The following is an 11,214-nucleotide window of genomic DNA, read 5'->3' as shown; positions in this document are numbered from 1 at the left end:
TGTGTTTTTCCCTTTGTACCTTGCATCCATATCCATCCATAGGTCAATCTCCGTCCGGTACGCTTGCTCTCTGAATGTCCCTGTCTGAGTGTATTATGTCTATAGTGTCGGTGTTTGATTGCTTTGTATTGGCTTTATTTACCTTATTTGTACAGTGCCCTTGGGTACCTTGAAAGGCGCTTTTTAAAATAAAATGTATTATTGTATGTATTATAAGGCCAAGCTATAAGATTTATAATTATAATTGTATTTTTTAAAACTTGACTACTTAAATTGTAAACAATTTTTACAGTGAATCTCATTTAATGCAGAGTAACCGGTAGCTTAGCGTCCTACATTTCTCTGGTAGACCGCTTCAGTGTACTGAAGCTCAATGTAATGTAGAGTAACCTAACCTGTAGCGTAGCCTTAGCTCACTACACTTTCAAGGTAACTTTCCCAACGCTGATAACACACTGCAATATACACACAAGTATTTATCTTGTTTATTCGGGGCTTGCACGGTCATACTCATCTTTAATCCTAATCCCCTTGCAACTTGTTGTTTTGATTAAGTGGTCACAGGGGATTGTCGTCCAAGACACTCGCCTGTATACTAGACGTCTGCATGCCCAGGTCAGAGACAGACACAGAGAGCTGTTGTGTGTTTTAAATACTTGTAAACAAAGGAAGTACCGGTTAAGAGACAATAAAGCAATAGGTATATTTGTGCCGGAAGCAGTTGTGTTATTAGTGGTGGAAATTATGCAAAGGACAACGGCAAACTTTGTAGGATGTGGAGGAGCTGCTGGGAATCAACACTTTAACTAGGTAAGGTTTTTGTTTACACGGTCTTCGTGGGGGATGGGCTTTGGATTGAATGCTATTGGCCAATCATGTACTCTATATTTAAAATATCCTGTGATCAATGAGGATTCTGATTGTATAATTCTTAATTATTTAACTATTATTTATGTTAATACAATTTGCCTAATATGCATTGTTGAAGAATGATGACCGTGAATAACGTTCTTGCTGCTCTCTGTTTCTAAATACTTACCTGTACATAGATGCCAATACATACCTCTGTTGAAAATGTGTCTTACACTTTAGTCACATTGACTAAATCAATGCTTACTTTATGCACAAAATCCTCTCTTTCACGGTCAGAGATATTGTGACGCAATATATGAATATTTCAATACATATGAAGATGGGATATATGAATATTAATTTGAATGTTGTTTTTGCTTTGGCATTGAAGATACCACCACAGGTCATGGGGTGTGGGATGGGAAAGGCAGCAGCATCTCTGGGAAAGAAGAGGGAAAGAGGTAGGGTATGATCCACCTTTGAGCTTCATTGTTCGAGGACATGCATAACTATGGTACTATCTGTGTGGAAAGGTGGAACGTCTTATTTCCATATGGATATTTAGCTACAGTAAGAGAGACCGAAAAAGAGACAGATATTCACTCGTCAATAAATATATATTTATATTTATTTTATTTGAAGGTTTTATTTGTTTCTTGTGTCTTTTACCAGAACATATCTCCGTTCCAGGTGAATACATGTCTAATGGTATTGATCCATTTAAATATCCTGCACATTTTTCACATTTCTATGAATGGTACATTGATCTATTAATTTAAACCCCATGCTATCGGTGAAGCTGCGACCGGTGAGTCTTTTGATCAATTATTATTGTTTTCTTTTGTTTGCTATTATATCATAATTTAGCAGATGCTTTAGTGGCTTACAGTGAATTTAGACAGAGTTCATAAAGGAGCAGAACAGGTAGTGGGGGAGGCCGGCCTACAGGTCAGCTGCGTATATTGGAGATCGAACCGAGGACCTTATGGCTTGGAGTCACCATAGCTGCACTACACAATCCTGCTTCCTGCAACAAAACACCAAAATCCAGTTTGTGTTGTTTTTTAGGGAAGCCATCTTCAATACCCAGATCAAACTATTCTTTGGTTCATTTGTTTTTCCTCCGCTCATCCATCCATCCTTCACCCTCCTCTCCAGCCATGAGGGCAGCACTTCTGATCCAGCGCTGGTACCGCCAGTACGTAGCCCGGCTGGAGATGAGACGCAGGTGCACCTGGAACATCTTCCAGTCCATCGAGTACGCAGGAGAACAGGATCAGATCAAGGTGCATTTTCCTCAAATGATCGTCTGCCTATGAGAACCGTTGATGACATTCATGCCTGCCATGTATTCTGGCCTTCTCTCTTTATCGAAATAACGTCAAAGCTAGCATATTTTCTGCCTTATTCCTGAACCATTTAAAACACCATCTTTATCTTACTTGTATTTCCTCCAATCACACGTAGTTGATGACTGATGGTTGATTATTAATTTGCCTCATCATTCCCAGCTCTACAATTTCTTCGGCTACCTGATGGAACACTTCACTCCAGCCAGTAGTGAGAGTGAGATAATGCCCTCCATAATCCCATTCAGGTCCTCTTAGATTATTACACAGTGATCCAAGCTCCACTTTAAGCCCCCTTCCCCCCCCCCCCCCCCCCCCCCCCCCCCCCCCCCCCCCCCAACGCTGTGTGCCTCTGTCACTTCTCGCTGTCTTTCCCATCTCTCATCAGGAAGTCTCATCTCTCATATATTCCGCGAGAACGACGTGGTCCATGACACGGAATGGGAGAGGTACTTCTGCTACAAGAGCATCGAGGTATCCCACGGTTACCACGGGCCCCACCTCACCTTCCCCATGACCTTCTGTGAGGCGTCCAAACTGGTGGAGGCCTTCAAGCACAAGCAGGTAGGTGCACTGGTGCCGGGCCTGGGATTTGAGCTGCCTTAAAGGTGACATATTATACCACCAGGTGTGAGTGTGATTAGCCGTTACAAGCCATTTTGAAAATCTGCCTCTTCTGACATCACAAGTGGGCCTGGCACCTGGACGTGAGACGGATAGATGAGCAACGTTTGCTACAGTCCACTGGCTGGTAGACTGATCTATCTAGCACACATCTAGGTGGACGCGCCCACTTGTGATGTCAGAAGAGGCCGATTTTCAAAACGGCTTGTAACGGCTTATCACACTGACACTTGGTGGTATAATATGTCCCCTTTAAGCTGTGTGTGCAAACTCGCATGTGTACATAGAAAGACAGATTCATCTTTTTATAATTGGTGACTATGGCTTTCAAAGTCCCATTGACACACACATTTGTAAATTTGTATTCCAGGTGAATTTGTAAAGTTCTGTTTTCTCCCATATGTAGGCGCTATAAAAATATAATTTTTTGTTTGTATTATTAGTATTATTAACCCCTTTTTCCCTATTTCTAACACAATTGATCAGACCCATTATTATAGGGCTAATGTTAGTGATGTGGTTGTGCAGAAATTATTTTTTTCAACATACTGTAATTAGCCTGCTATGTACTACAACTACAACACCTCTCTATCAATTAACCATCAATTCTTGCCATCCTCCCCGGATAACCTTTCTAATCTCTATCCCATGATCTAGCGTTTCTTGGTTTTTCTGTTTTTCTTTATTTTGGTTGCTCCTAGTAGCTGCTTCATTCCCGGTACGTCCTGCAGCTTCTCGGAGAGGCTTGGAAGCTCCTGAGAATCCTACCCAACATTAATCACGTCTCCACCTGCCACTCAAAGGAGATCACTATATGTGGTACACACACAGACACACAGACACACGTGCCTGCACACACACACATACTCTGCAAATGTTTCGTCATTTAGACAGAAAAAAATAATGTGTTTTATCCTAGGTGACTTGCACGGGCAATTAGAAGATCTGTTATTAGTATTTTATAAGGTACGTACAAATGTCACCAACAAGTAGGCTAATGAAGGAATTATTTTTTATTAGACTTGGATTCCATTCTAAAATAACTTCCACTCTTTCCCTTCGTGTCGCAGAACGGCCTGCCTTCCTCGGAGAAGCCCTATGTTTTCAACGGAGACTTTGTGGACCGTGGCAAGAGTTCCATGGAGATCCTCCTCATTCTGTTTGCCTTCCTGCTGGTGTACCCCAACGGGGTCCACCTCAACAGGGGGAACCACGAGGACCACATTGTTAACCTGAGGTGGATCTGGGCCCCCTTAACCACCGTTATGTTCACCCTCTTGATGGCCTGAAGCTGAAGCCAATCGCTTATCTATTATGGGATATTTATTTGTTGCAGATATGGATTCACCAAAGAAGTGCTTGGAAAATATAGGGTAGGTTTTTAACAACTTCTTAACAACACAACCCAGTTTTGCTGTTTATCTATCGTGATTTTTGATATTGGAAATTTCTTGTATGGTTACACTTACTTGCCAATAAAGTAAATTCAGAATCTGAATCGGATACTGATTAAATTCATCTAGACATATATCTAAATATGATATGACCCATCAACCACACACTCTGTTGGTTGTCAGTGCTCGACCGTCATCACACTGGATTGTGACCCAATTTTGGCGCCTGACCCAAAGTTTAGGAAAACACTCCTTCCATAGGTTCACGGCAAAAAGATCTTGAAGCTTCTGCAGAAGATGTTCAGCTGGCTCCCCCTGGCCACGGTGATCGATGGCAAGGTGCTGGTGGTCCACGGGGGGATTTCTGATACCACGGACCTCAACGTCATCGCCAGGATGGAAAGACACAAGGTAAACCATTCGGCAGAACCATCAGAACCTGTGAGAAGGTTCCCCGATCCATCTCTACGCACCCCAAAGAATAGTCTCATCTTTGGTCTAACGGGCCTCTTCTGTCCATCTGCCCCTCTTTCTGTCTGTCCATCTGTCCCTCTTTCTATCTGTACGTCCCTCTTCCTGTCTCTCCGTCTGTCCCTCTTTATGTCTGTCTGTCTGTCCCTCTTCCTGTCTCTCCGTCTGTCCCTCTTTATGTCCGTCTGTCCCTCTTTCTGTCTGTCCGTCCGTCTGTCCCTCTTTATGTCTGTCTGTCCGTCCCTCTTCCTGTCTCTCCGTCTGTCCCTCTTTATGTCCGTCTGTCCCTCTTTCTGTCTGTCCGTCTGTCCGTCTTTCTGTCTCTCCGTCTGTCCCTCTTTATGGCCGTCTGTCCCTTCTTTCTGTCTGTCCGTCTCTCCCTCTTTCTGTCTGTCCGTCTGGCCCTCTTTCTGTCTGTCCGTCTGTCCCTCTTTCTGTCTGTCCGTCTGTCCCTCTTTCTGTCTCTGTGTCTGTCCCTCTTTCTGTCTGTCCGTCCCTCTTTCAGTCTCTCCGTCTGTCCCTCTTTATGTCCGTCTGTCCCTCTTTATGTCCGTCTGTCCCTCTTTCTGTCTGTCGGTCCGTCCCTCTTTATGTCCCTCCGTCCCTCTTTCTGTCTGTCCGTCTTGCCCTCTTTATGTCTGTCTTTCCCTCTTCCTGTCTGTCCGTCTGGCCCTCTTCCTGTCTCTCCGTCTGGCTATCTTTCTGTCTGTCTGTCTGTCTGTCTGTCCCTCTTTCTGTCTGTCCGTCTGGCCCTCTTTCTGTCTGTCCGTCTGGCCCTCTTTCCGTCTGTCCCTCTTTATGTCCGTCTGGCCCTCTTTCTGTCTGTCCGTCTGGCCCTCTTTCCGTCTGTCCATGTGTCCGTCCATCCATCCGTCTGATTGTCCGTACGTCCGTCAACACATAACCTACAGTACGTGTCCGCGCTTCGGCCGCCCAAGAGTAGTCGCCGGTCGGCCGGCGGTAACAGGAGAGCTCCCTGCTGCACCGAGGGAGGCGAGGAGAGGAACCACCACGGGACGGGGGCCCGGGCCCCGGCCCCGGGCCCCGGATCCAGGCACGCCGCCCAACGGCGCTCCCTCCACTCCGGCTCGGCGGTGGAGGAGGAGCTGAGGCAGAGGCGGCAGCAGGCCGGTCTCAGCCAGTCCCTCCAGGAGCTGCGGAGGCTGGTGTCCTCCTCTTCCTCCTCGGACGAAGACGACGATGACGCTGATGACGACGGCGGCTCGGACCCGCAGCCCCGGACCCCAGAACGGGACGAGTGGAAACAGGTGAGTGAGAGGAGGCAGAGGAGGGGTTGAATGCTGTGTGGTGCCAATGAAGTGATCGGGGGCTTGGTGATTTTGCCTCCCAGCTGAATGGTTGTGGTTTGGGCTGTGGGTTCGAACCCCACCCCATGTCCCCACAGGCTCCCCGTAGTCATCGTCTGAGCTAGATGCTTCTTACCATCCCCGGCGTATGAATGAAACGCAAAACTGTATACAAATACAAAATACAAGATAATGAAAGTATCTGCTTAAAGGTCCCATGGCATGCCACCAGGTGTGGTGGGATTAGCCGCTACAAGCCGTTTTTGGAAATCTGTCCCTTATGACATCACAGGTGGGCGCGTCCACCTGGATGTTGTGGACACGCCCACACACGACCGACGACGGGACGGTCCTCTAACGATGGGGCTGTGGCCGTTTCAGATGGTGGACCTCCTGTGGAGCGACCCCATGGCCCAGGACGGCTGCCAACCCAACCAGGTGCGGGGCGGGGGCTGCTACTGGGGGCCCGACGTCACAGAGGAGGTGCTGGGGAGACACCACCTCCAGCTGCTCATCCGCTCCCACGAGTGCAAGCAGGACGGCTACGAGTTCTGCCACAACCGCCGGGTGGGTGGTGCCACAGTGTATTTAGGACAAATCCTTGTCCCTCACTACTGAGTCTTTAAGTAGACGCATCGTGAAGCATAAGCTTTGGGCTTTGGGTGTTAAAGGCCCCTGGCTGTTGTCAAGCCCCCCCCTTGCTTTCTTTTTAGTTGGCTTCTCTTGTTTGGTACCCAGGTGCTGACGTTATTCTCAGCGTCCAACTACTACGAGGTGGGCAGCAACCGGGGCGCCTACGTCCGCATGGGGCCCGACCTGGTGCCACACTTCATCCAGTACCAGTCCAGTCAGACCTGCCGGACCCTCACCCTCAGACAGAGGTTTGGGACCACAGCTCCGCAACCAGCCTCCCACTAAATGCGCCACACTCTTTCCAGCCACTGTTGGAAGGATCGTTTGTCTTGTATCAGTGTAATAGATACCCCGACAACACTGATTATGGGACAATTTTCTCCCTGATGGTAGAATTTTAAAAGAGTGTTTTGAGCTAAGCGGAAACGCAATCACTGGAATACTTTGGAGGACTGGGAGATAAGGAAGGGCAAGGACACCGCTGGCTTGATCGGATACATGTTCTGATTGGGCTTGTGGAACTTCTGTTTACCATTTCGTCATTTTGCTGCAGACACTCCAATCCAAAGTGACAAGAAGGTGAAATGGGATGCAGGTCATTAATGAGCTTGCAGGGGGCTAGGTCACCTTGCTCAAGGATGCCTATTGGTCGAACACTGACCTTAATAACGACTAAACGATCCTGCCCCCTTAACAGACATTTCTTTATTTGACTACTATCAAAGCACTTAACACACCAAGGTGAATACGGTATGAACTACGATGCAGTACGGTTGTGTGTGTGTATTTCTCAGTATCGGGAGAACAGAGCGGTCGGCCCTCTGCGCTCTGAGGGAGCAGCTGTTTGCCCACAAGTCAGACCTCCTCGGTGCGTTCCAGCACTACGATCCTGACAACACGGGTACTCCTTCAACATCGCTCTACAAACCGTTCAGCCGAAAAGTTCTTTGATGGTTACACTTCTACTGAGCCTGACATCGCCACACCAATTTTTCCATATGCATGAGGGTTCCCCCTCATGCATATGGCATATGCATGAGGGGGAACCCCTCAAATTAGTCCTGAACCCCCCTTCCAAAGGGGCCTTAACAACGTACCAGGACCAAAACATCTCTGGACGGAATTGGTTTCACGTACAACCATTTAGAACACATGAGAAAGTGTTACACATGAAATACCTCAACACGCGCTCCCATAACCAGCTCCTCTGTAAAGTCATTGACTCAAACGCGACCCATGTTAGATCAACTGTACCACTATTAGTGATGTTGCTTCTAGTACTGCTGCTAGTACTACTGCTATTAGGACTACTACTATGAGAATACAGGGGAGATCAATAGCCTGGCTTTAACACTGTAAGGGTCAAGTGCAACTACAACAGCAATAATAACAATACTGACCATTTCCATGATCGTAATAATCTATTATGATCCTAATCCTAATGCTAATGATAGTATATAATCATTTGTAAAAGATTTTTATTTTGCACTTTAAAGTTTTTAGCGATTGCAAGTGCATTGAACAGCGAAAAATCAAAAAGCTAGAAAGAATGGTCTCCCTGCAAAACAGATGTTTCTATTCCCTGGGAGACGATATAGCCTTGATGCAGCCCTGATGCTTATTCACCGCCATCTAGTGGCCGTGTAGGGAAGCAAATACGTGACGTCACTAAGGTGCAGTGCTGCGGTCCGTCCACCAGGGGTGATCTCTCTGAAGCACTGGGCCAGTGCCATGGAGGGGGTGCTGAAGCTGGGTCTGCCCTGGAGGGTCCTGCGCTCACAGCTGGGCACCAGCACCCAGGACGGCATGCTGGACTACCGGGAGTGGATCCAGGACCTGGTCTTCAGCGAGCCCAAACATGAGGTCCTGTGTGTGTGTGTGTGTGTGTGTGTGTGTGTGTGTGTGTGTGTGTGTGTGTGTGTGTGTGTTTGTCCTAGGGTTAGTGTGTGTGTGAGTGTGTGTGTGTGTGTGTGTGTGTTTGCGCGTGTGCGCGCGAGCGTGTGCATGTGCGTGTGTGTGTGCGTTTGTGGGTGTGTGTGCGTGCGTGCGTAATCTATTTACATGAATGACACACAAGCCTGCTGATGTTAATTGATACACAAAGAACAATACCACTGTTCTATTCATGCACCTGTGTTTAAAATGGCCATGCTGTCCCTTTAAATGTTAGCTCTCCAACGCCAGCATCCTCGAGACCATGTACAGAAACCACTCCAACCTGGAGACCATCTTCAGGATCATAGACACAGACCACTCAGGTGAGGCTAAGGGGAGTCGGTCTTCACTGATCTAAGTATGGAGCATTAAACTCCATCTAGTCAAGATCCAAAGCGACTTCCTTTGAAAGTCCTGTGAGTATAGGTCAGGCTGGGTTCATTTCCCTCTGGGAGGCACACGGGTAGACTGCAACATATTGTGACTTCCCCATCTGGGTTCAAGTCCCAATGGAATGACCTTGTGGCTTGGTTCTATTTTTGACCATGTTGTGCTAATCGTGTTCTCTAAAGTAGACTACCATAGTATCTTTTGGCAAGCCGCTCTCGAAGCTATTGGATTCCAATTGTACTCTCAGTAAATATTTTGGTGAGAATTTCTCACCAATGCAACACTTCGTTTGGCACACAAGCGGAAATTCTTTCCCACAGCTACGAGTCCGTTGAGTTGATATGTTTTGTTCATGGCCTCTATTGCATAATTAATATAACAGAGTAGAGTATATTTACCACCATTTCTGGGCCATCAAATGTTTTAGCTGATGAATGTTTTCCACAGTATCTCCTACATGAGCAGACCTAACTGAGGTTCCGACCGAAGCAGAATAGATTATTTTGCATTGTCAAACCCTAGCCAATGAATCTTTGCACCTTGTCAGAATTGATTTTTTTTCAAATGGGTATGTATAAAAACTGATAATGTTATATATATATATATATATATATTTTACATAATTACCTTATACTTATTATAGTGCGCAATCTAACTTGAATCGTAACCTTATCAATTCATAATTGAATTAATTGTTTCAGAATTGTATACAATTATTACACTACTAAAGCAAAAATATTTTACTTGCTTGATCATTTGATAAATTATGAATAATGTAATATTAACATTACGAGCAAAAAGGTTGTATGTTGTCGGCTCACTCATTTTATTATATTACTGACAAGGTATTAAATGATCAGTTGTTATTCAAAAATGTCATCACATTATCAACCAGTTAGTATGTTATCGTTTTTTATTAAAACATTGCAAGACATTATTCACGATAATCATCAGTTCTTCCAAGCCTGTATTTAACCTTAAATCCAAACTGATTATGAACTCAGCATGTTATTGAATTTATTGGGATACTACAAATCAATACAATTGCTGTTGTCAGTGCAGCATTTTAAGCTGGAAGTGGGTTCAACAATAATACATATTCGAGACATAACTTTACCTCACGTCACGTTTAAACACTGAAACCAGCGGCCAACCGTAACCACGACGCTCATGTTTTCAACGTGTTGAAAGTGAACAAGAGTTTTCTCCAACCTCAGGATCGCTGTCATTCGAGGAGTTCCGGCAGACCTGGAAGCTCCTGAGCGCCCATCTGAAGACGGAGGTGGACGATGACGCCATCGCCGACCTGGCCCTCAGCATTGACTTCAACAAGGACGGCAGCATCGACATTAATGAGTTCATGGAGGCCTTTCGCCTGGTGGCCCTCGCTGTCCCCTCATAGACTAGGGGGGCCCCACCCCCAGTGGGGTATTTGTAACCCTTCATGGGCTTACAAATACATGTGTAATATATTTTAGCAGTTAAAGCAGTTGCTTAGCTTAGTTGAAGAATTTTATGAACTCAAATTATTCTTGCACTTTTTTGGATTGTGTCTCCATTGTTGAATGCACTGTATTGTATAATTGTTTGTTTGTCTCTTTTGGACAAAAGCCTAAGCTAAATAAATGTAAGTGTAATAACTGGGGCTGGAGGGGTCCCTCGCTCCAGGAATAAACACTAAATTTCAGGGGTCATCTGCATCATCATCAATTGTTTACCTACTTGCTGGAGGGATTGTGAATACCTATTCTAGCAATAATTCATGATTTGTAGTTCTCTGCCCAGTGCAAATGCCATTCAAAAGAGAAAATGTGTTGAACATAAGGTCGGGTTAGGGTACGGTTGGCTGTTTATTGGTAGAAGTGAGTGACCTAAGAGGAATGGGACTTTGTTATAATTATTGAGGCCCTTATTCTTAAAAAAACTAGAAACTATTCATTACATAGACTATTAAAGATTGGTCATTAAAAGGCCTAGAATCAATGCCTACCGGTCTGTCTACCTACCCACCCATGTACTCACTGCATAATACCGAAGCCTTAAACCAGGCTAGGTGGACATATTTCTAAAGTTATGCGTTTTGAGGGAGGCCTGAAGGGAGGTATAGGATTACTCTGGTTGATTTCTTCCAATTGCTTAGCCAAAGTTTGTTAACAATTAAATAATTAGCAAAGTTGTTTGGTATATAGAGTTCATACAAACATTATGGACCCCGATATTGTACAGTCTTGGATAATATGCGTCACATGCAAGAAATAC

The 11,214-nt window shown here is 45.5% G+C and overlaps 1 protein-coding gene across 1 annotated transcript; it reads left to right on the top strand.

The window, feature by feature from the left end:
* The first annotated feature begins 334 nt into the window (after positions 1 to 334).
* ppef2b (protein phosphatase with EF-hand domain 2b) lies at positions 335 to 10,649 on the top strand. Its single transcript, XM_030355359.1, has 19 exons — positions 335 to 810; positions 1,244 to 1,313; positions 1,525 to 1,542; positions 1,652 to 1,660; positions 2,011 to 2,138; positions 2,364 to 2,418; positions 2,590 to 2,765; positions 3,530 to 3,644; positions 3,745 to 3,791; positions 3,896 to 4,062; positions 4,162 to 4,198; positions 4,481 to 4,630; positions 5,602 to 5,958; positions 6,379 to 6,564; positions 6,736 to 6,878; positions 7,425 to 7,531; positions 8,330 to 8,493; positions 8,801 to 8,888; positions 10,173 to 10,649. The coding sequence occupies exons 2-19, from the start codon at positions 1,259 to 1,261 to the stop codon at positions 10,355 to 10,357; spliced, it is 2,187 nt and encodes a 728-aa protein (XP_030211219.1). The 5' UTR covers positions 335 to 810; positions 1,244 to 1,258; the 3' UTR covers positions 10,358 to 10,649.
* The last annotated feature ends 565 nt before the right edge of the window (positions 10,650 to 11,214 follow it).

Source organism: Gadus morhua, chromosome 4 (genome assembly GCF_902167405.1).
Source record: "Gadus morhua chromosome 4, gadMor3.0, whole genome shotgun sequence".
NCBI classification, from domain to species: domain Eukaryota; kingdom Metazoa; phylum Chordata; class Actinopteri; order Gadiformes; family Gadidae; genus Gadus; species Gadus morhua.
The sequence above is the reverse complement of the archived record's forward strand: the minus strand, read 5'-3'. Positions and strand labels throughout refer to the sequence as shown.